The sequence below is a fragment of the Pteropus medius genome, unplaced genomic scaffold (assembly GCF_902729225.1).
Source record: "Pteropus medius unplaced genomic scaffold, Ma_sr-lr_union100, whole genome shotgun sequence".
In the NCBI taxonomy this organism is placed as follows: domain Eukaryota; kingdom Metazoa; phylum Chordata; class Mammalia; order Chiroptera; family Pteropodidae; genus Pteropus; species Pteropus medius.
The window spans coordinates 12,256,433-12,280,135 of NW_024349799.1; the positions used below are offsets into that span (position 1 = coordinate 12,256,433).

Genomic DNA, 23,703 nt, shown 5'->3' on the forward strand with positions numbered 1-23,703 from the left:
TGCTTCTCTGGGCCTAGTGTGGGTAGTGCGTTGGCCCTGGAGAAACTATGTGCTAGACAAGCCTCTTTACTGTTGGCTAAAAGACCTGGTGTTCTTGCCCTGGCTTCTTGGCCTCCAGGCGTGAGAACCAGCTGAAGCTGTCACACGATTGGCTGTGCTACCTGGCCCCTGAGATCGTGCGCGAGATGACTCCCGGGAAGGATGAGGATCGCCTGCCGTTCTCAAAAGCTGCTGACGTCTATGCGTTTGGGTGAGGAGGCCTGGGGCTCTCAGGGCAGTGTGGCCCAAAGAGTGGGCCCTGCTGGCCACTGGGGGCAGGGGAAGGTGTGCTCTGAGTCCTGGCTCTGCGGCTTGTTGGGTGAGTGGCCACATCCTTGATCTTCCCTTTCCCCCACCTGTAAAATGGGAGAATAATGGCACCTCCCTGACAGGGTTGTTTTATGAGGATGAAGTTAAGTAATTCTTGGTGTCAGTCTCACCTATTGCCCCATGAGGCCGTTCATGAGCACTAAGAGCTGACCCTCTGGGAGAACTGGGACGTCCTGCCAGCTAGCTTCTAGTGCCCCATGAAGCTGGCCAAAAGGAAAACAGAAATAGAGAAATATAATGTGAGCCCAACATATAACTTAAAGTCTTCTCTTAGCCACATTCCAAAAGAAAAACAGGAAATCAGTTTCAATAATATATTTTCTTTAACTCAGTATATCCGAAATGGTATCCTTTCAACATGTAATCAAAATAAAAAATTAAGGAGATGTTTTATCCTACAAAGTTTTCAAAATCTGGTGGGTATTTTACACGTACAGCATACCTCAGTTCCACTCTCCACATGTCAGTTGCTCAATAGCCCCATGTAGCAGTGGCTGCCACACTGGACAGAGTGGGTCTGACGGAGAAGTTCCCCATCCAGATAAGTTGGGAAAGGCTAGGGGACTTGGAGAGGCGAGTGAGGGCCTCACTCTGTAATCTCTCAGGGTATCTTTCTCTCAGCATGGGTCTCTTCCTCCCCTGACCTTTAACTGTCATTTCCCGAGCACCTGGGTATGCCAGGCACTGGGCTTGGCATATTTGTTACCCCTCAAACATCAGCTTCCGCTGAGGTTAACAGTCGTACCAGGATCTCTGTGAGAGCCTGTACTGCCTCAGACTTTACCACGATGGGAACGCAGGGCCACAGACCCTCGAGTACCCAGGAGGAGCTTCCAAAGACACCGCCATGGTATTCCCTGAAGTCTGGAGAAGGATCCTGGCCCCTCTGGCTGGGTTCCTGCCAATGTGGCAGCAGGGGCCCCTGGGTGCATGCTGGGCCGTGCGGTCCAGGAATTTACGCTGCATGGATGGCCTCCACAGGACTATTTGGTATGAGCTGCAAGCAAGAGACTGGCCCTTTAAGAACCAAGCTGCAGAGGCCTTGATCTGGCAGGTTGGAAGCGGAGAGGGAATGAAGCGAGTCCTGGCCTCCGTCAGCCTGGGAAAAGAAGTCACGGTGAGTAGCCACGTGTTCTTGGAGAGGGCAGAAGGGCTATAGGGTGGGGCCTGACATAGCTCTCCTTCATTCACACACCTGAGAAGTGAGACCTAGAGGTAGATGTGTGCCAGGCAGACCTCTCTGCTGCGGGCTAAAAGGCCTGTGTCTTTTATTACCCTGCGGTTAACTTTTTTCTTCAAAAAAAAAGACTGAAAGGAAATAAAGATAATGGTTTTAACTAAATCATGAGATGAAAAGCCCTGTATGTTACATGAAGGAAAATAATAAAAAAATAATCACTGCACAAAATACAAATGGTGGGGTTATGCTGAGATATCAGATCTTTCTCCAGGTTTTTCTCTACTATTCAAGAACAAATTGAAGTTTCCGAAGTAAATTTGTTTTCAAAATACTGAATCATGATACAGTTGCTGACCTCATGTTTCTGCATATTGTTAATGGTTTCTCTGCATTGCAGCTTGTAAGTTTCTTCTCCTTGACACAGTAACAGATAAAGGAACCAGGAGTCGGTTTTTTCAGTGCAGTCAGTGATAACCATGTGTCCATGAGGCAGATAAGACTGGCGTAGATAGGTGCCAGCCTGGGTGTCAATAAGTAACTCCAGTAGGAATCTTGGCGGTGTAACATTGGAAGTGTCTGGAGGAGGGTGCCTGCTGCTTTTCTAGGTTAAGATCTAAAGACCGCAAGTTTCTTATTAAAGTCATGAACAGTTTAGCAAGGTCCCCTCCTGCAAACTCTGGGGCAGGCAGAGCGTTTAATTCAACCTCATCTTCCTCCTAGATTAATAGATCTTATTCTTTTCCTCCTTTGACTGGTAGCCAGCAACTAGGGCATTTTCAGAAGGCTCATTTATGGCATTTGGTGTACTTTATTCTGCAGTAGTACATGTCATCTGGTTGAAGTGCAAAGTCTCTGTACAGGTGTGATCCTCCACGAATAACACCAAAATGCTAGTCTGTAGCACCAACACCAGGCTCTTCTTCGACTAGCTGATAACACTTCATCTGGGGGCCATGGGCAAGGGGAGCAGGTGATGAGCGCCTCCCCAATGCTCTTGGGCTTGTTCTTCTTTGCCCTATGGGCTAGAGCCACCTTCACCATGGCGGAGCCTTGGGCACCTTAGGAGGGTAGCGATGGACTCAAAGTGTAGGGTTTGGGCTCCTGCCAGTTGGGCAACTCAGAGCAGCTGAAGTAACTACTTCCTTCTAGTCTTTTTTTTTTTTTTTAACTATTTTAAAAATACATATCTTTAACAAAATCAAGGTCATAACATATAGATGATTTTTTTAAAATGGTGACTTTTTTTCTACATGAGATTTTGTTATATGCTCATTAACTCAAATCATTAGCAGGTCCTTGTTTTAAAGCCTGTCTACCCTCTGTCCTATGGCTATGCCATAACACAATGGCTTCTCTGTTGTTGAGCATTTAGGTTATTTCCAGTTTATTAAGGACTTCTTTGTATAAACTAAAGTAGGTGCGTATGCTCGCTTTAGCTGAAAGAAAATATATTCTTAGTAAGTTGGCCTCCTGGCAACCATCTCAGTTACCTTTCTGAACACTTACTCTTGCAGTAGAGAGCGGTAAGCACTGTCTTCAAGGAGATGAAGTCTTGAGCACAGCACAGAGCCATCAGAGCCGCAAGGGAATCAGGGCTCAACACTGGCTACAAGTCAGAATCATCCAGGAGCTTTTTAAAGATAGCCAGGGCCTCCGCCAGAGATATTGGCCTGGGTTGGGGCTAAGGTAATAGTTAATTTTTTTTTTTTCATTTTTAAATAAAGCTTAGGTAGTTCTAGGGTACAGCCAGAGTTTTGATCTAATCGAAGGGATTTCTTATAGTGCAGAGTTATGGGTCCTTTGAAGCCTTGTAGTAATAAATTAGGGATGGGAGTGGGAAAGTGGGGGTCAAAGAAAAATGTTCCAGCAGCCAGCCTCTGGCTCACAAGAGTTGTCTTTCCTATCTGCTCTTTTCTCTTTGAAACACATTGCTATTTGAGGGTGGAGTGGTTGTTGGTAAATGGCAATACAAAAAATTATTTTGAATTGTAGTCAGAAGCAGGGAGCACCCTCTGAAGAACACCTTTCTCTGTCCCTCCAGCCACCTTGCTGTAAGTTCACCACCAGGCGCTGCTTTATGTACAGAGGCAGCCACAGTGAGTTAGTGTGGATGGGAATTCATCATGAGGCCAGAAGCATTCTTCATGAGAACAAACTGTCAGTTTCTTACCCTAGGTCACTTTCCAAAAGACCAATTTCTTGTTCCATCAGCTCTTCACTCCCTGCCCCTCTGCCTTTTTCTGTGATCGACTCCCATTAGCTTTCTCTTCACTCTTTTATTAGATAGATCGATTTTGTGTTGTCATGATTAAATTTTCCATACTTTGTCTAAAGATTGAGGCTAAAAGTGAGAGGACAGTAAACTATGTGCATTATTATAATAGACTGTAATTGCCATTACCTATTGATGAGGTAATTCTCTGGGATTACATTTTCCTCTTTGTGAGCCCATCTCTTCCATTCCATCAGTTACTCAGAGTCTCACTATAATTTTGTTGGCTTCACATTTAGACCATGGCTTTCTTGCACAGGTTTTTCCTATAGTTTCTAATTGCATTTTTTTCTTGTTGAGAGGAGAAACGACATCTTTACCTTATTCCTGAGGTCTGATAGCTCTTTCTACATTCTGCTTATTGAGTGGAATCTGTTCCATTCTTTTCAGAGATTTCTTATAATTTGAATCAATGGGATTTTAGGCCTGCTGCAGAGCTGTCATCCTACTTCTTTTCACTCATTCCTGGGTCATTTACACAATTTCTTGTATCTCGGGTCTTCCCGTTTCTTTATTTGCGCTCCAGCAAAATGAGAGTGAAACCTAAAGAAACTACTTCCCAGTGGATGCTAGGAGATAATCTTGGAATCCTTGCGTTCCTAAAATGGCCCTTATTTTGTCCTCACACCAGAAATAGAATTCTAGGTTCACAACAGTTTTCCCTCAGAACTAAAGATTTTGCTCTGCTGCCTAATAACTGTTCAGTGCATTATTGAGAAATCTGGTGTTGGTCTAATGCCTAACTTTTTTGTAGATGCCTTGTTTTATTCTCTCTGGAAACATCTAGGATCTTCTCTTTATCTTTGTTATTGTGAGATGGCGTAAAAATATGCCTGAGAATAGTTTTATTATGGTTGGCCCTTGAACAACTCGGGGTGGTTAAGGGCGCAGACTTCCCACAAAGTCAAAAATCCTCGTATAATTACAGTCAGTCCTCCACATACTGGTTCCCAACCATGGCATTGACCCTTGAACAATGAAGGTTTGAACTGCACAGTCAATTGAAAAAAATTCCATGTATAACTAGACCTGCGCAGTTCAAGCCTTCTTGGTTCAGAGTAAACTGTAATTTGTTTGTTTGTTTCCAGTGAGGTCCCTTTATCGGGCCTTGGCAGCTGAAGATCCCTGTTTCCTTCAAAAGTTTCTGGGACATTTTCTTTCATTACAGCTTTCATAGTTCCCTGCCCTATGGTTTCTTTGTTTTCTCTTGTGGAAACTTCCATCAGACAGAATTTGGTCCTTTTTAGTGAGTTTCCATGTCTTTTACCTTCTTTCATATTTTCTATTCCTACTTAAAATTGGGTCTACGACCTGGGGAATTTCCTTGATTTTGTTTTCTGGTACTTCTGCCTAATGTATTGTTTCAGCAGTTACAAGCACGTCCTTACTTTGTTGATTTTTTTCTTATTGCACCCTGGTTTTGTTTCATGGATAGAGTAGCTTCTATGTCCGCATGCGTGCACTTTTCTCCAGAATTGGTGTTTTGGTTAATTTATCTTTGGTCTCTTGTTTTCTTAACATGGCAAGCAACCCCATGGGGTCCAGTCATATTGAAGAACAAAAGCCTGAGTTGCTGAGTCAAAGCAGATGTACACTTTCTGCTCCATCACTTAAGCACTTTACCTGATCATATGCGCAGGCCTATTTTCTCACAGGTAGATCTCCTAAATCAAAAGGCTGAAAGAATATGCTGTGTACACACATGGATCTTGAGAATAAACAGTAAAATGCCAAAGTGAGAAGGGCTCTGCTCTGGGGACCGTCAGGACTGCTATTCTGCCTCCCCACAACTGCTGCCTATCTTTAGTCCTTCTCGTCACTCCCAGCCTCCATTCTTGGGATGCTGAAGCTCCCACCTCCGTTACAGCCTCACCCTGCACGCATTCTGAGCATTTTGAATTTCACCTGTCAACACGCACCTTCTGCTTTCCATTCTAAACATCGGTGACTCCATTTCTGATGTCTTCTCTATTACTTTCCTGTTATTCAGCTCTGTTACTGTTATTCCAGGGAAGTCTGAGAAGGAAGGAGGGGAAATAGGCTTGTGCACTCTGTTTTGAACTGGAGCCATTCGCGCGCTTGTGAAATTGTAATTTCTCAGCCCTAGTCCAGCAATGGTCAGTCATCTCAATGTCAGCAGGAAGTTCAGGGGACTACCAACTGAGGGTTACTTGAGATCATTGAAGGGATCCTGTGCAGAGGGACCCAGCTGTACCCTCTTCCCTCTCTGCCAGCTGTCATAGCCACTAATGCCAGCTCTGCTCACAGGAGATCCTGTCTGCCTGCTGGGCTTTTGACCTGCAGGAGAGGCCCAGCATCACCCTGCTGATGGACATGCTGGAGAAACTGCCCAAGCTGAACCGGCGGCTCTCCCACCCTGGGCATTTCTGGAAATCTGCTGAGTAAGTACCCCCTTGGTGAACCAAACCTGCCAGCCAGGCCTTGGCAGCCTCACCCAGAGTCTTAGAGGGCACCATCTGCCTTGTGTGCCCAAGACTTTGCTGAAAACCCCAAGCAGATTGGCCAGAGGCGACTCATCCCCTCACCTAAATGATAGCCGGACCTCATTCACCGTGTTTAGTTTGCAGACTCTTTTTGACAGAAGAGCATCTCTAGTTCTGCTCTACGAAAACCTCCACATCCCTGTTATCAGCGCGGTGCTGACACTGGACCCAGGCTGGGCCCAGCCCAGGAGCTTCTGCCTAGGGCAGGACCAGTGGGGCCAGTTGGAGGTCAGAGCAACATGGGTGTGGAACATCAACAAAACCAGCAGAGTGGCTATTGTTTAAAATGTTGAGACTCAAGACAGAGCTTTCTAGTCTTGAAACGAGCCACCCGTTATGGGGACCACATGGGTAGGGTTTATGTGGAACTTCGATGCTGGCATCCCATCTCTGCTTCTGTTTAATCACAGTCCTTTGTACCTCTTGGTGCAGGGGTGATCTCCACCAGGCAGGAGACCACTGTCATCTCCTCAGTTCTATCTCATTCCCTTTTTCCTTTGTCTCTGTGACCCGCTCTGCCAGGACACTTGCAGACCTCTGCCCTGTCACAAACCCACTGTGAGAATGTGGGAAAGTCCTTCCTTGTTGCAGGGCTCAGTTTCCAGAGCTTTAAAAAGTGGGGGCTGGGCTAGAATGGGGAGACGCAAACTTGTAAAGGGCCACTTGGGAAGTATTTCAGCCTTTGCGGGCTAAGAGGAAAAGTCGAGTTACAGCTCCTGTCCCAGGATTTGCGATGCACCCAGCAGCAGTGCAGAGTGGTGACACCACCATATACGGCCTCTGTCCCGGAAACTCAGCTCTGCTGTTTGGCGCAGGAACAGGCTGGCTGTGCTCCAATCAAACTTTATTTATGGATGCTTAAATGTGAATTTCATGTAATTCTTACATGTCATAAAATACTTTTCGATTGTTTTCTCCCTAACCATTTAAAAAGGTAGAAACCATTCTTAGTTTGTGCATGGTATAGAAACAGGTGGTGGGCCATATGTGGCTGGACCCCTGGATGAGATGAATGGTTTTAAACTGTTTTTAAGGCAAAAGGCACTTTCTAAAAGTGAGATCTCATACAGTCTCAATATATAAACAGGTAAAGTGGAACTGCTCTTGATGCATGGTGCAAGACCCTATCCACCCTGACACCCAACGTCGTCCCTGAGGCACCAGTCACTGTGTGTGTGGCGGGGGGGACCTGCAGTCACATCGCTGAGCTCCCAGAGCTGCACCTGGGTCTCACACCTGCTGCCCAGGTGTGTGATGGCAGCAACTCTCCTCTTATTCTAGAAAGGGCCAGATAGTAAATATTTTAGTTTTGTGGGTCATAATGGTCTCTGTCACATGTTCTTTGTTTTTGTTTTGTTATTTATTTAACGACTCTTGAAAATAGCCAAAACTTTTTCATGGTCAGATTTGGCTTACGTATCATTTGCCAGACCTTGTCTTGAAAACAAACCAAACCAGCTTCAAGCTTCAAGCGAAGGTATGTCCAGAATGGGTCTTCTTACCAGAGGACACAAGTAGGAGAACCTGAAAAAATACGGTAAAGGTTGCTGATTAGGCCAGTTTCAGAGATGGTCTAGAAGAATGACAAATTTGTGGTTAGGGAATACTTTATTTTATAATGCAATATTAGATTCAATGTTTCGTTCTTAAGATGGGTCAGAGTCCAATAGGGGGTAACAGAATGTTGCCATTAGAGGTGTGAGTTTTACCCAGCTCTTGCTGAGTACCTGCTACACACCTGGGGAGACAGAAGGCCAAGACCAGGCTTCAGCCAGCAGGGGGTTTACAGCCTAATTGGGGATAAAGACAAGCAGACACACACTATAAGTCAATGCAGCAACATTCTCATCACCTCTGTATTCCCAGCTACCACAGTCCCGGGAACATAGCAGTTGCTCAATAAACATTTGATGGGTGAGGCAATAATTACAACATACTGAGTTCTGAGAAAAAGCACAGCCTCTGGGAACACAGGCGGGGTCCTCTCTGTCCACCCAGGGAGCTTAAAGGGGGATCTCCAGAAAGGGGTTATTAGAGCTAGTTTTTGAATGGGAGCTGTCCCAGCAGAGACCAGGAGCCTGGGGTTCCCCTAGAATTGCAAGTTCAAGGATCTGGTTTGTCAGATCTCGGGTAACTCATTTACAGTCTGGCCCCTGGTTTTATCATCTACAGAAGAGAAGGCTGTGCTAGGTAGGTGCTGGTATTCAGGAAATCATTCCAGGTTCCCTAAAGATCATATACAGGTGGGAAACTGAGTTACAGATGCGGGTTGTTTCTGGCCCAAAACGATCAGTTTTAGCCTCTTAAAAGGAAGAATGCCCGCATACCTGAATGAGTCTATGTCAAAGCTTCCTGTTCACGATTTTTACTTCTACACACTCAGCCTCTAATTCTCATTTTCTCTTTTCTTTTTCATTGGTCTTGTTGCTTTTTTATTTTGCGGGGGGGTGGCTGATACGCTGGCCTGTCCTGTCTTCTCCCCCTCTCCCCGCCATCCTGGTTCCTGCGGCTCCTCTTCCACCTTTCCGCGACCGCACTGGGTGCCGACTCCATCACCTGCTGCACTGTGCTCTTCCCACACCTGGCGAAATGGTTGCGGGGCGCTCCCAGTCGCTGGCGGAGCCGCTACTACGGGAAAGGACGCTACGGTCACTCTGACTTTAAGAACTCCTGTCCAGTTCTGGAGGAATAGTGTGTCTTCTGTTATTTCTCTTAGTCTCTGCCCATTTGCAGTCACCCCTCTGCGTTACCCTGCTTCCTGCTCTGTTTCTGCATCCCGCTGCCCCATCTTTGCATGTGTTTTCCTCATAAACCAGTTGATGTTTTTGCAGCTGAAATGCTCACCAGCAAGGGCCGTGTAGGTCTGTATTTTTCTTGCTGGGCTGAGAGAAGACCCACAGCAGGTGGCAGAGCCTCTGCTCACATTCTGTGGCAGACGATGGCTTGTCAGGTGGGAAAGAACTGGAATCATCGTCCAAGTCCCTAAGGTGCCTTCTGGCCAGAGCTTAAAGAAAGAACTGCAGTGAGCAGAAATTGTGAACTCCAGAAAGTCAGTTTTGACATTCAAGGATTATAGGGCAGTGGGCCTGTCGGCCCCAGGGAGCCCAGGGAAGGTTCTTTGTGCCAGGCTCTCTTCCTTCCAGGCTCGCTCTGCTGCTGAGCCTGGAATAGAACTGGGCCACCCCTTTCTTTCTCTTCAGGGAAGGAGGGTCCCCTGCCCCCTAACCTGGCCAGGCCTACGCCACTCCTTCCACCCCTGTGGGGCTCGGTTCTTACACTACTCTCCCCTTTTCTCTTTCCTCCCGTAGGTTGTAGGCCTGGCTGTTCGCATGTGCCCGGGGCTTTCTCCCTCCTAATCGTCACACCGCAACGGGACTTCTGCTCAAACGCAAACTGAAATGCTGGCACTAACCCCGGGGAAACCATCTCTGCTGCTCCAATCTTCTCTCCTGAGACTTTTGCTTTGTTTTTAAAACTGGCCCCTCCCTCTCCACGGCCTGTGCGTGCCTGAGTAACTGATCTCCATGGAGGATCCCCTAACAAATCCCCCCCAGAGCCACCTACGTGGATGCGACTTCTTTCTCTCTAGCTCTTCTTCTGTGGGGTGGTACCATTTTTGTTTGGGTGGGCCTCTCTCCCTACTAACAGCTCAGTGAAATCTATTCCCCACCCCCACCCTGCCAACCAAAGTACAGGAGGAGGGGTTTTGCTAAGCCGTTAACCTTCAGGAATAATCTTGTCCCATAAGAAGTGAGATGATTTCAGAACTGCCCAGGGCCATACCCTCTGGAGGGGTGTGGTAGACACCCAAAGTCCTGTTGCCGTGAGACACCAGTTTGGAAGGACCATGCACTCAGGGGCGCACTCAGGGGCACACTCAGGAATGTCATCCTGAAGCAAAAGGTGGGGGCCTGTCTCCAAATAATTTCACTGATGAAAACAAAGCTTCTGCCCCTCCCCCCACAACTTACTCTCTTTACATCTGCCCAGGGCAGACAGGAAGTACCAGGCCCTGAGTCAGCATTCATCAAGAGTGTGACCGACAGGGCACACACAGTCACTGCATTGGTTACCAAATGCAGATTCCTTGGTCCCCCAAGCACTGAATTCAGATCTCTGGAGGCTGGCCCTAAGAACCTACATTTCAGCCTGCTTTCCAGTTAACCCTGATGCACCCCAGTATTTGAGGACCATTTCTAAAAGCATGTGATGTCACTGTCAGTACAGGGGCACAGGTTTCTCTTCTCCCATTTCTACCTGGAGCAAGAGCTTTCCTGGGCTGTAAATGAGAAAGCAGTTCAGATGAGCCCAGGGTAGTTATGGGGCATGCTGAGTGCTGGGGATTCCCAAATGAACAAGTCCCACTGCCCTCCAGGAGGAGGGTGTGGCCAAGGTTTAGTGGCTGCTGCTGCCACCCCTGCCCCAACTCCCCCAGGCCAGGTATGACCAGGAGCAGCTCTGCCAAGGCCTTTGGCTATGTAATCATTCTCACTTCTTGGTGGGCTGGGTCCTCTGCTGAGCTTCTGAAACTGGCCCACTCCTAAGCTAATGTCACCCTAATTCTGACCAAGACCAACGGGTCTATAACCTTTGTTTTTGTTCCTCTTTGCAGCATTAACAGCAGCAAAGTGGTACCCCGGTTTGAAAGGTTTGGCTTGGGCGTCCTGGAGTCCAGTAATCCAAAGATGTAGCCAGCTGTGCAGTTTTCCACCAATTTCTTTTTTTTCTTAAATGCGTTTCTAAAATAGCCAAACAACCACCACAACAAAAAGCAACACTCTTCAAAACGTCAACCACCTTCATAAGTCCTGCAAACCAGAAGCGTGAGTCCTCAATTCAGACTGCTCGTCCACAAAAAATACGTGGGTCCTGGAGATGGAGCCACACCTGCTATTTCTTAAAATGACATTACCAACAACCAAACCTGTCCTGACAGGCAGCAAATGTTTACATGTATGTTCTGCAGAGTGAACTCAAGGTTTTACAATAAGTAATAATAAAAACGAGCTGTGCAGGGGAGAGCTGGCACCATCGGCTGGGATGGTGGAAGTGGCCATCCCCTCTGGAGCCCTTGTAGGCAGTGAGTCCACGCTGGGCCAGAAGGAAGAAAAGCATGGAGATTGTGACTGTTCTCATGGTAGGACAGGGGGCTGCAAGGTTTGACCTAGCCTATGTTTTGGCCCTAAACCCTATCAGCGAGAATCTCCCTCTGTACAAGTCTCCCCTTGTCCTATCAAAAGGCCACTATCCCTTCCTCCTTTTGCAAAGGAAACTCTGGCTAGAACCCAGCTGGGTTATGAGGGTCGGCAGTTCCCAGAGAGCTTGAATTCACCTCTGACCCCTGTGATCCAGCCCTTATAAAATCCAAATTAACATATGGACTAATCCAGTGGTTGCTAGCCAGGGTTTCCACTTACTGTAGAGATGTTTTTTTTTTCATGAAGCCCCCAAGGAGGCACCAAGGAGATAGGGTGCAGGGCCTTGGCTTTTTAGACACATCCCAATCCTGACTGACATTTGACCCCAGAGCTAAGGCCCAGCCCAGCAGCTGTGTATATGCCAAGAAGGCTTGATCCACAAGAACAAGGACGGTCGGTAGAGGGAGTAGCAGTAATGGGTCCCTGAGCTCACCCTCCCAACCACAAGGCGACCTGACCGGCCCCTTAGAAATCCATCATCAGTCATCCTAAAGTTCCAGAACTGCCCACCACTCCTCTACCCCAGTCCTATTGAAACCCCTCAGCCCAGTCCTGGCTTCTTCACTGTCCATGTTCAGAGCTAAGATGGGAGGCACGTACCCCTCCTTTCATTTAGAGCCACCTAGCAAGCCCCCCCCCAATCCTCAGAGCCTTCTCAAGCACCAAGTCAGGACTTTTACTTGTGTCCATTTGAATCAGAAGGAGGGGCTAGATTTGGGAAGGTCCATGATGTGAGAGCATCCTGCCTGTCTTCATTGGAAGCTGTTGCCCAGAAAAAAGTTCCAAATGGCAAAGAAGCCCTTCAGGGGACATTGTCATTAGGCTCCAAAACCAGAAATGACCAAGGGCGATGAGAGTGGTGATGTGGTTGGATTCAGACCCAGAACCTATGTCCATGCTCTGAGCCGAGATGGGGAGGCATGCGGTCCTTCCGCCCCTTTCATAGACCCATCTAGCAAAGCTCCCAATATTCAGAGCCCTCCCCAAAGTCTGGCCAAAACACTGTATGAAATGGGCCACTGCTTAGAAGCTGTGGGCTGCCTTCCCCTCTCCAGACCAGGCACCTGATGACCGACTCTTGCATGGGGAGCACACTGTGAGACATCACGAGGTACCTGGGCTGCCCACTGCCCGTCAGCACCCCTGTCCATCAGCACTCCAGACATAAGCACCTTACCCTTTCCTGGTCAGGGTACGGGGAGGAAGTCAGGAGCTGGAAACCAGTTGGATTCAGCTCCATGTAGTCTCTTCTCCTCTGTGGGACTGTTCATTTCTCCCCATCGTGCCTTTGGCCACTCCTGTCAACCATCTAATGAGATAACTTCCACCCAAAGCCACAAGGTGTGTGACTGCCACTTCTGGCTAAGTCAGCTCCTCCCCACAGGTCTTCACCTTCCCAGGGGCTACAGTTTGTGCCTCTCAAGCCTCAGCCTTTCCCCTCTGAATCCATGGTCATGCTGGTGAGCCCAAGGATTGGACGGCAACTAAGCAAGTCAGGCTCAACTCCTCCCCAGTGCTGACGCTCAGCCCACAGAAAGTCAGTCTGGGTTTTGTTTTTTCTCATGTGTCACACTCATGGGTCAGTTCAGGAAGCTTTCATTGTGCATTTACTGCGTTTTGTGGAAGTGCCGGGGGCCTGGCAATGGGTCACCGTCACCGTCCCTGCCCCCGAGGAACTGACATCTGCCAGGAACCCCAAGCATAGAGCTGAGGAACATCCTCTTCCTCTCCAAGGCCCTGAGCAGCCTCCCTGCCCTCGGTCTGAGCCTCTGCTCTGCCTATCGTGTAAGAGAAATGCCTGAGGAAATCCCCCATGTGGTCCCCTTCTTCCTCTATTTAAGTGACTGTGAATGAGGTTAGGAAGATGTGCTTGCCCTTCTGTGTGCTTTCCCCGTCTACCTTGGGCACACATAAAGGACAGCAGATACTGTGAATTCAGCCCTCACGGCCAACTGTGAAGGGGATAGAGAAGCTGGGAGAGCCTCCTCGGCAAGAGCTCTGGAGGCTGCGGAGATCCCCACTGGGGTCTGAGAGTGGAGCCCAAGCTTTGGTTCTTCAGGACTCCCCCACCCCAGTTCCCCGCCTCACCTCCAAAACTCTAGGGCCTTTAGCCACCAGAGTCACAGCCATTGGGTCTCCATCAAACTTGAGGTCTCGAATCCCAGTGAGTTCCCGGTTAGTCATGAGCGGCGTGCAGCAGAGTTAACCTCTCCATGTCACCAAATCAAAGATGTGTGCAGAGCCTTGGAATCCCTCTGCCTTGTCGTGGCATTCTTTCCAGTGATCACAGAGGGGAGTGCCACGCCCTGTAAACTCTGCTCCGTATTGATTTGAGAGCTGGTGGAGGCATAAATGTGAAGCTGGATAGGGAGCTTATGCAATTCTGCAACGTTAGCCAGGATTTCATCTGTGTATGCAAACCCAGCATCTCCTGTGGCCACAAGGCACGCACTTGCTTTTTTGAATGTGATGTAAAATTTGTACAGTAAGTTTTTATATTTTCTATCAACTGCATTTGTCTTCCAGAAATGCTATTAATTTAAATTAAAATGGTTAGTATTAATAAACATGCTGTATCACTTTTTGCCACTGGCAAGAACACACCCTCTGTGCCAGGCCAAGCCTGGGTGTCTGGAGTTTGAATAAAATTGTACCAAGGTGTCCAGGGCTTGTGTCTGCTTGGGTCAGTCCAGATGAATGTCGGGGACCACTCACATGGGTGGCGTGGGAGAACAGGAATGGAGGGATCAGGGTGTTTGGACCCCCTCTGGGAGCACTTTCCAGAGAAAGAGAAGTTATGCCTGGACCTCGAAGGCAGATATGTCTAAACAGATGGTGTAATGGAGAAGGGATAGTATCAAAGGCCCCTGGTGCAGAGAGGAAGGTCATCCAGCTCCCAACAGTAATAGCCTGTGAGCAGCCCCAGACCTGGTTAGTGTCTCCTCAGTTGGGGGTGCCTTTGCCTTGCAGAAGCCTTGGAGGTGTGTGTGGGGAGGGAATGGTCATTTATCCAAATCTTATTTCTTGGAGCCTCTCTTTGCCAGTTACATAGAGAGAGGTACTCTGAAGGTTGAGGTAAGCAGAACAGATGGAGACAAGGAACCAACATTTGTGGGACCCCCTACTCTATGCCAGGAAGGTGCTCCCTACACATCTTCTCACCTTCATCCAACCCTCACAACAGCACCATGAGGTAGGCGGTGTTTCAGTGGAGGAAACGCACGGAGAGGGTACAGCTGGTAAGTGGCTAAGTCCAAGTCCAGGACTTGGACTCCAGAACCTCCCTCTCATCAGACACTGGGGAACTTATGTCAGACATTTAAAAGATGGTGCTAAGTGCTGGAACACAGATTTAAAAAAAAAAGGCTGTGCCCTTGCCTTCAGCCATGAGCCAGTGAATAGCCTGAGGAAGGAGTCCCTCAGTCTGCGGGGCCATCTTCAAGGAGGAGGTGGCCTGGGGGCTGACTCGAAGCGTGAGTAATATGCCTGGTGTCAATAAGCAAGAGCCGGGCATTCCACCCTGCAGGAACATCATATGCAAAGGCTCAGAGGTCTGGGAACACACAATGTGACTGGGAAATCATGAGTTATTTCAGCTGTTGTAAAATTAAACCTGGGGTGTAAAATGAATCTGGAGAGGATATTGTAGGTGCCAAGCCACTGGGTTTAAGCTTTAACATGGCGGCCCTAGGGAACCATTGAAAATTCTTGAGCAGAAGAGGGCCATAATAAGATTTATATTTTAGCTATAGAGGATGGATTGGGGTGGGGCTGAAGTAGAGGCAAGAGGGATAGTGAACAGCTTTGATTGGATGTAAGGGAGGAGTGAGCATCCAGGATAATTCCCCAAATGCCTGCCTTTGTGGATGATGAAGTCATTCACTGAAAAGGTAAGACAATGGATGAAGAGTGGTGGAGGGTTCATACTTGGGGAGCATCCGGGTGAGATCTGTGGGGGCAGAGGGATGCCGGGAAAGGAGCCTAGGAGACAGGGCTGGACAGGTAAACTTGACAATTAGCAAATATTGACAAATATTCAAAGCCATAGGAGTTCATGAGATTAATGACCACCTCCCAACCCCCGCCATCACTGGAGCCTGGGTTTCATTGCCTTGAGTGGTATCTTTTCCTAGAGCAAAGGGGAAAGGGACATATTTTTTTACACTTATCACTGACATCACTCATTGATATGCGTCTCACTGGCAGAGACTGCTAGCTCTTGCCAAAGTCTATGTATCTTCTCTTCCAGCTTCTGTCCTCGAAAATAAGTAGACCCATTTTGCAGCTGAGTGAGAACATGGGATTGAGTCTTATCTTACCCAGTGGAAAGTGAGTGCCTGGCCCATGGAAACCTCTCACAAGCACATTACCCTCCAAGGGCAACTCAGGAAGCCACATGTCGAGGATGACAGCATCTCATCAGTCCAGGTGTCTGAATGACTGTGGAGGAGGCTGCCCTGACAACCTGTCATACATACCTGCCCAGGACTGGTATACGAGCAAGAAAAAAACTACTGGGTTTGAGCCACACTACATTTTTGGGTCTATTGCAATTGGTCCACACTAAAAGTATATTATTTGGTAATTGCAAATAGCAAACAAGTATTGAGACAATTCCAAACATTGTGCTAATCACGAGGCAAATACCTATTTTAACCCTCCTAATAACTAGGTGGTAGGTGCTATTCCTAACGAGTTCTATAGCTGAAGGGACAGGCCCAGAGAGGCTGTATCATCTGCCCAAGTCACACAGCCAGTAAGTGGCAGAGACAGGATTCAAAACCAGACTTGCCAGCCTCTAATATCTAAAATCTTTTTTAAAATTTCTACTTTAGTAGATGTTTTTATGTTAGAAAAGTCATTCGGGCCCATTGAAATGTGAAACATTACTGAAATGACAGAAAAAAATGTTAACCTTCACTCTCTACTACCCTTCTACACACAGACACGCAGACACACACACACACACACATACACACATGCACACACGCACACACACACTTTCCTTGTTCTAATCCCTGCCCTGACACAAGCAGTGTTAAATTTAGAGACTGTTCTTCCTCATCTCTCTCTGCTGCATATCAACACAGTTTGTGGTTTGTGGTGGTTTTATCAAATCACTGCATCACATATATGACATATATCATATGATACGTCATATTATATATCATGTTTTTCCTACCCCTGGGACTGGGCAGACTTTGTCCCATTTAATTCCTGCTTCCCCCTGCCCACATTGCTGGAACCTGGGTTTCATTGTCTTGAGCAATGTCTCTTCCTGGAGCAAAGAGGAAAGAGACATCTTTTTTACACCTATCAAAAGTGCGAAGGCGACAAGCTAGACTAAGATGCCCGCGCATTTTACCCATCCCACTTATGCTCATTCCTTACCTGGCCCCTGCAGGCAAGTGAGGTATTCAAACTATTGATACTCACCAGCTGGAATGGATACAAGTGGAAAATGGTGCAAACTGGCAGAGTATCAGCCCTTTTCTGGAGGCCAGTGGTTCTCCAAGTGGGATCTCGGGGCCAGTAGCATGACATCCTTTGCAAAATTGTTAAAAATAGAATTTCTCAGGCCCCACCCCAGCCATATAGCATCAGAAACTTCCAGGGTAGGGCCCAGGACTGGGGTAGGGCTGGGAAGTGCTAAGACCCTGCCTCTCTTATGCTACACTGTGAACACAAACGGGAGAGAGATGTAATCCAGTGATTACCAACTGGCGTAGGAGGGGGGATGCATGCTGGTTCTCCAGGCAGTACTGAGGACTGTGTTGGGGGAGAATTATGAAAGTAGGGGTAGGAGGAACAACAGAGGAGAGGTGAGCGTAGCTGGGGGCTGAGCAGGCAGAGGCTGGCTACAGGATAAACAGCAAAGGGCAGGGTGAATTCTACCCAGGAGTCCCAGTCTAAGGTCCCAGTCTAAGGCCTGGTCCCCAGTGAAGACAACATCTTAAGCAGAGGACGCTGGGAGGTACAACAGGATGGCATAGAACCAGAATGTGGGCTCCAAAAGTTTTCACTCTGTAAAAAGGATGCAAAAGACTTCAGTTATCAGTTTATCTTTTGAATGTGTTAGAGGTTTCCACCTGCCAGATTTAGAATACCACACAGGGAAGGAGGTGTCTTATGTGAGTGTGTCTGCCTCATATCACTTTCCAAGTAGGAGGTGAAATTTGGCCAGTGAAGCCGTCATCAATACCCAGGCAGGCTGAGAAAAAACTGACCATGAGGAACAGACACACAGACAAGAGACCATGTACCCTCCCCCAACAGAGCTAGATGGTTCAGCTATGAAGGTCAAGTGTGGGTCTGTGCTCACATGCCAGGATTACCTGCATGGCAGAGGCTAGTGAGTTTTTAAGCACTGACTGACAGATTCCCTTCAAGGAGTGTTAGCTGTAGAAATAAATGAGCAATGATGGGAACTAGGAAATTTAATCATTGACTTCGGAAATGCAAATTGGGCTTTATTGATTCCACTTTCACTGGACACATGTCTCTACTTGGATGAATGATTGATTTGGTAAGTTTAACTTGGATTGTTGCAGGAAGTGACACCCGATGGAGGAATTCAGACCCTCGGACAACTTTGTTTAGAGGAAGGAGGATTTATTAGGCTGGTGGAGCGTGTGCGGTTAACAACTCCATGCACGAGCTCGCTTATTTGGATTTATTATGGCTTATATACTTTTGCATTGTCTATGCAAGGGGCACGTGATTCCTTTGTCTGAGGTTTTACATGTCCCTCCTTACTCAGAGTGGGGAGGAGGAGCTTTTCCAGTAGGAAGGCTACAGGGGAGGAATTTCTAGACCCCTGGTCTTACAGGTCGTTTGTCTTGTAGAGTCTGAGACCTTGGTGTTATCAGCACTATTATTGGATTCTTGAACCGAGAGACAGGACTCCTAGCTTACGGAGAGGGAGCAGCACTCATCGATGTCGCGCAGCAGCGGGTTCCTTATCCAAAGGCTGAGCTCTAACTGTAACATAACAAACAGTTCCCCGCAGTTCTGACATTCATACACAGCTACAGAGATAGGGAAGGGGCTGGAGAATCCTTGAGGTGGGGGATGCAGCTGTGGAAAATATGTTAACTGAAGAGCATAGGGCAGAATGGGGGAAGAGAGAGCAGTTTTAACCGGCCTTGGGGTGCATGATGGATTACAGCAAAACCTTTCTGAGATAGGATGACCTCAGTGTCTTTGCAGGCAGACCCAGAAACCCCTTAACTAATTTTCCTGCCTAACTCTTCTAAGAGTCATGAACTCCCTTATTATCTGTATGGATGTTGAGGGACGGGAGGTCTTTTCTTCCGTATGCTTCCTGCTGAGAATGGCCGTAGTCCCTGCCTACTGGGGTTTCATGGAGCTCTTTCCCTTTCTGCCTCCCTCAGGGTGGGGTCTTGGGTTTCCTGCTGAGGTGTCGCCTTAGTCCTTAGACAAGGAAAAAGATTTGAACTAATTATTTAAATTATATATATTAATTTGCCTATTAAAAGCAAGTAAAGGGAAACAGGCTTGGTTAATATATTCCTTAAAGAGTAAAAAAGACCTTTGGCCTAAAGTCCCCTCCCCTCCCAGACTATAAGGGACCTGCCTAGCCTAATACTATTTCTGCTTAACAATGGGTTGATGACCCTTATCAATAGCCAGAGGATCTGAGTAGCCAGGGCAATTATCAGATTTTGAGGGAGAGGGCCTTTTCTTATAAAAAAGGGAGGGAAGAAAACTTAACTAGGTTTACTAAAAAGATTAAGAACTCTGCAAGAGATGTCCTTTATTATTTCCTCCCTCTTTTGATGGGTCTCATATTTGAAACTAGCTTAAGATGAAGTTGATTGCTTTGTTGCTGTAAGAAAATTCTTCCCTTGGCTTTGGTTTTAACGTAAGAATAAATAGTTCTTCCATTAATGAGTAGTAGAGCTGCAGTGCAATGTCATATTATCTGAGATGTTAAAACATTAGTTAGCACACACGGTAAATGTTATACATTTTCTGCTGGTGTTATAGTAGACACTTTTAAAGAAAGCATATCCTTATCCTTCCTGAGTTTCTGGTGAGGCTCTTTCTGTTTGCGTTGAGGGCTGACTTTCAACAGATTAAGGGGAGATAGTTGGCCTGCTAGTAGGAAACCCTGACATAGAGGCGGGTTGTCTACAAATGGTTAAGCCTTAGGTTCTCCAAAAATGTGCTTTGTGTGGAGGGCAAGGGGCTGCCCTCCTCCCCTCGCCCCCTGTTTTGGCTAGATCCCAGTTTCCTAGACAAGGCGCTTTCCTCACTGGCCCCTGGTCCTGATGTGTGGCAGAGAACTTCATTGCTAGTCCTGGTCTCACAATGGGAAAAGTAAATTACGTTAGGCTGACTATTTATTCCTGTTACTGTGTAATTAGCATTGGAGAGAGGCCCATGGGTTGGGTCAGGATGTGTTGGCTAGAAAATTACTGCTTGAAATTTATTACTTGCTGGAAATTACTATTTGGCTATCGCCATGGGAACATAGGCTATTAATTATGGGAACATAACATTCTAATAACAAGCTTTCTGCTTCTGTACCTCCACTTGCACATCTGACCTGTGGGTTGACAGGTAGTGAATAGGAGAAAAATAGACCTTTGTGTTCACACAGAATGAAGAATGGGCTTTAGAGCTTAAAAACCTTGTACTTCTACATTTCGCTGCTGCTTAATTTGGGGTCTGCATACCCCTGGCAGACCCAGCTGGACGAATAAAGAGTGTGCTTCCTATAACTCACTGGTTTCTGGTGGTCCGTGTGTCTATCGGGAGCTGGCGGCTACAACATTTGGAGTCCCCAGCGAGATCTTGGGGAGTGGCCCTGAGATGTAAGACCGGACTGGCCTCCGAAGCGGTTGCTGTCCCTGTCACAGATTCAAAGGGGTGGCCAACTTGAGATGTTCCAGGGCCCTGAATGCCGTGACGGAGTCAATGCAATTGTCAAGGACACAACCTTTAGGACACATTCTTTGTTCCTGGTCCCGACGGGAATCTCCGAGGCTTCAACGTCTGGATAAAAGGTACCTTTCTGTTTCTGTTGACCGGTCATTGGGGGTCCATGGAGAGACTGGACACAGTCATATCTCCCGGACCATGGCCAGGCCACAGGATGCCGCCTCCTGTGCCTTGTTGTCGGGTTCTGTTTATTGTCTCTGGTCTTGTCTAGGTTGTAGGTGGCGGACTTCTCTGGGTCCACCTACACCTCAGTAATCGTTCTCGTCTGAGTGTCTGTTTTGTGTTTTGTGTTTTCTGCGCAAGCGATGAGGGGAAGTCCGAGTTCAGAGAAGACATCTTTGGAGTGTCTCCTGCGACATTTCAAAGAAGGGTTTGTAGAGGGAGCTGACTATGGCATAAAGTTTTCTCCAGGCAGACTAAGGACACTGTGTAAAGATGAGTAGCTGTCTCCTGAGGGTTCTTTTGACAGAGGTTTAATGAAGAATGTTTGGAAGATTGTCACGGGAGACCCAGGACATCCCAATCAGTTTCCCTACATCATTCAATGGTTAAACCTTGTTCAGACACCCCCTCCTTGGCTTCACCGGTGTGCCCTTTCTCTAGGGGCACGAGTCTTAGTTGTGGGCACCCCGAAACATGCAGCAGCTGAATCTCCAAGACGGCCCAGTCCCTCAGTCCTCCAATCTCCATCAGAGGACAGTGACCTCCCCCCACCCTATAATCCAGGACAACAGAGGCCAAATAGCACCACCTCACCTCCTCAGATATGGGCAGGTAACCCCTATAGGCCTCCTGCTCTGGCTCTGGGCGGGGCACCAGCCGATACCACCACCCCGGCCACCCTCCCCTTGTGAAAAGCACCACCCCAGGGGCATCACACAGACAGGCCCTTTATGGTTTACGTGCCTTTCTCGACTAGTGACCTGTACAACTGGAAGGCACAGAATCCGCCCTTCTCTGAGAAACCCCAGGCATTAATGGGACTCTTAGAAAGTGTCTTTCGGACTCACTGCCTCACCTGGGACGATTGCCAACATCTTTTACTTATTCCCTTGACCTCAGAAGAGCGCAGACTCATCTGGACTAAAACACAAAAGATAGCTGCGGGAGGGGTGGGGAGGAGAGTCGAGGAAGCGGGAACAGACTGAGGAGGAATTTCCCTCCACCCGCCCAGACTAGGGACACAATTCTCAGATGGGGAGAATGGCATTAGATCGGTACCACCAGATTCTAATTGGGGGATTAGGATGGCTGCTCGTCAGCCAACTAACCTTTCTAAGGTAACTGAAGTTATACAGGGACCTCAGGAATCCCCTGGAGCGTTTCTTGAATGAGGCGTACCGGGTATACACCCCCATTGATCCTGAGACCCCTGAGAACCAGCGGGCAATTAACATAGCCTTTGCTACTTAGGCAGCCCCTGATATCCGGCGTAAATTACAAAAAATTAGAAGGTTTTGCAGGGATGAACCTGTCCCAACTTGTTGAGATAGCCCAGAAGGTGTTCAACAACAGGGAGGCAACGGATGACTCCAAACATATGGCTAAAATCCAAAGCTACTGTCATCAACCCAGCCAATCTGTTGCCAGACCCAGATCCCAAGATCCCTGTTCATTACTGCACAGATTTCACTGACACTGTATGTTCCTCGGGGCCAGACCTCAAAGACTCCCCTCTGCCTGAGGCCGATGAAGTTCCTTTCACGGAAGGGAACAGCTTCATGTAGGAAGGAAGGAGAGCATCAAAAAGGGAATAGTCCTGAGGCCGAGGGAAACCGACGAGCCGATGCAGAGACAAGAACAGTGGCCACAAGGCCATTGGGGCCCCCACTACATCTACTGACTGTTGTCCCTTACCTAGAACTGTCTCCGTCTCTGACCTATACGGCGGAAGAGAACATATATTTTCAAGGTAAGGGAGCCACTAGGAACCAACAAGGGTGGTGGACGATCCCAGATGGAAAAATTGGGCTCTCACGGCCCTTGGAAAGACTCTCCTCCACCAACTACACCAGAACGCACACCTAGGGCAAACTAAGATGCTCCAAGCTTTAGACCCCTACTTTCACTTGTTAGAAGGGAGAAGAACTGCAGAGGAGATCGCCTCACGATGCCCGGCTTGTGCCCAAGTTAATCCAAAGAAGGGGAAGATAGAAGAACCTAGGCATAGGGAAAGAGAAACTTATCCGGGGGACCACTGGGAAGTCGATTTCACTAAGGTAACCCTGACTGTGGGGGGCTACAAATATTTACTTGCTTTTATAGACACCTTTTCAGGATGGGTAGAGGCTTTCTCTACCAGGAAAGAGACTGCCTTAGTAGTTACTAAGAAACTACTAGAATAAATTCTCCCTCGATTTGGTCTCCCCGGAACTTTAGGGTCGGATGACGGGCCAGCTTTCGTAGCAAAGGTATCATAACAATTGGCTAGCTACCTAAATTTGCGATGGAAACTCCACTGCGCCTACCGGCCCCAAAGCTTGGGCCAAATAGAGCAAATGAATCGAACCCTAAAAGAGACATTAGTCAAGTTAGGATTAAAAACTGGTGGGACCTGGGTAGAACTTCTCCCCTTTACTCTTCTCCGAGCCAGGTGTAATCCATATATTAATAGATTCACCCCATTTGAAATTTTCTTTGGAAAATCCCCACCTTTAGTACCTAAAATAGAAGATGAGAAAAAGGCAGAACTACGTAACCTTGTCTTACTTAAGTCTTTACAGGCCCTTCAAAGTGTACAGAAGGAGATTTAGTCCCGGGTTCGTGCTGCCCACTCAGCCCCGGGGGACAGACTTCCCCATCAGTTTCAGCCTGGGGTCTCTGTGTGGATCCGGAAGTTCACTTCCAAGGGACTAGAACCCAAATGGAAAGGACCCTTCATTGTCTACCTGGCGATGCCCACTGCAGTTAAAGTAGACGGCATCCCATCATGGATTGATCACTCCCACGTGAAGGCAGCACAAGAGTGGACAGCTCGGGAAGATGGGCCCTTAAAACTAAGACTCAAGCATACATAAGTCTAACCCTCTGTTTCTTCCTTTTTTCCTTTTTAGCCCAGGCATTCGACCAGCCCCAACCAAAACCAGAAGGAGTATTAATAACTTTGCTAACGACAATACACAAGGTCTTAAATAAGACCACCCCAGACATAGGACAAGATTGCAGGTTGTGCCTAAACCCAAAAACCCCCTTACTCTATTGGGGTAGGAACTC

At 47.7% G+C, this 23,703-nt stretch overlaps 1 protein-coding gene, 1 long non-coding RNA gene and 1 pseudogene across 2 annotated transcripts in view; 1 reads left to right on the top strand and 2 right to left on the bottom strand.

Moving 5' to 3' along the window:
- The window catches only part of KSR1 (kinase suppressor of ras 1), a 144,246-nt gene extending 130,062 nt beyond the window's left edge, over positions 1-14,184 (top strand). Inside the window, 4 exon segments of the mRNA XM_039886061.1 lie at positions 119-250; positions 1,351-1,486; positions 6,090-6,223; positions 10,938-14,184. Of these exon segments, the coding sequence (XP_039741995.1) occupies positions 119-250; positions 1,351-1,486; positions 6,090-6,223; positions 10,938-11,016 (481 nt within the window). The 3' untranslated portion in view covers positions 11,017-14,184.
- LOC120620940 (integral membrane protein 2B-like) lies at positions 1,703-2,846 on the bottom strand (annotated as a pseudogene).
- LOC120620942 (uncharacterized) lies at positions 6,237-13,744 on the bottom strand. Its single transcript, XR_005658039.1, has 3 exons — positions 13,612-13,744; positions 9,170-9,329; positions 6,237-7,849 (listed from the first exon to the last, which is right to left on the bottom strand). It is a non-coding gene; the product is annotated as an uncharacterized LOC120620942 (long non-coding RNA).
- Positions 14,185-23,703: the final 9,519 nt, after the last annotated feature.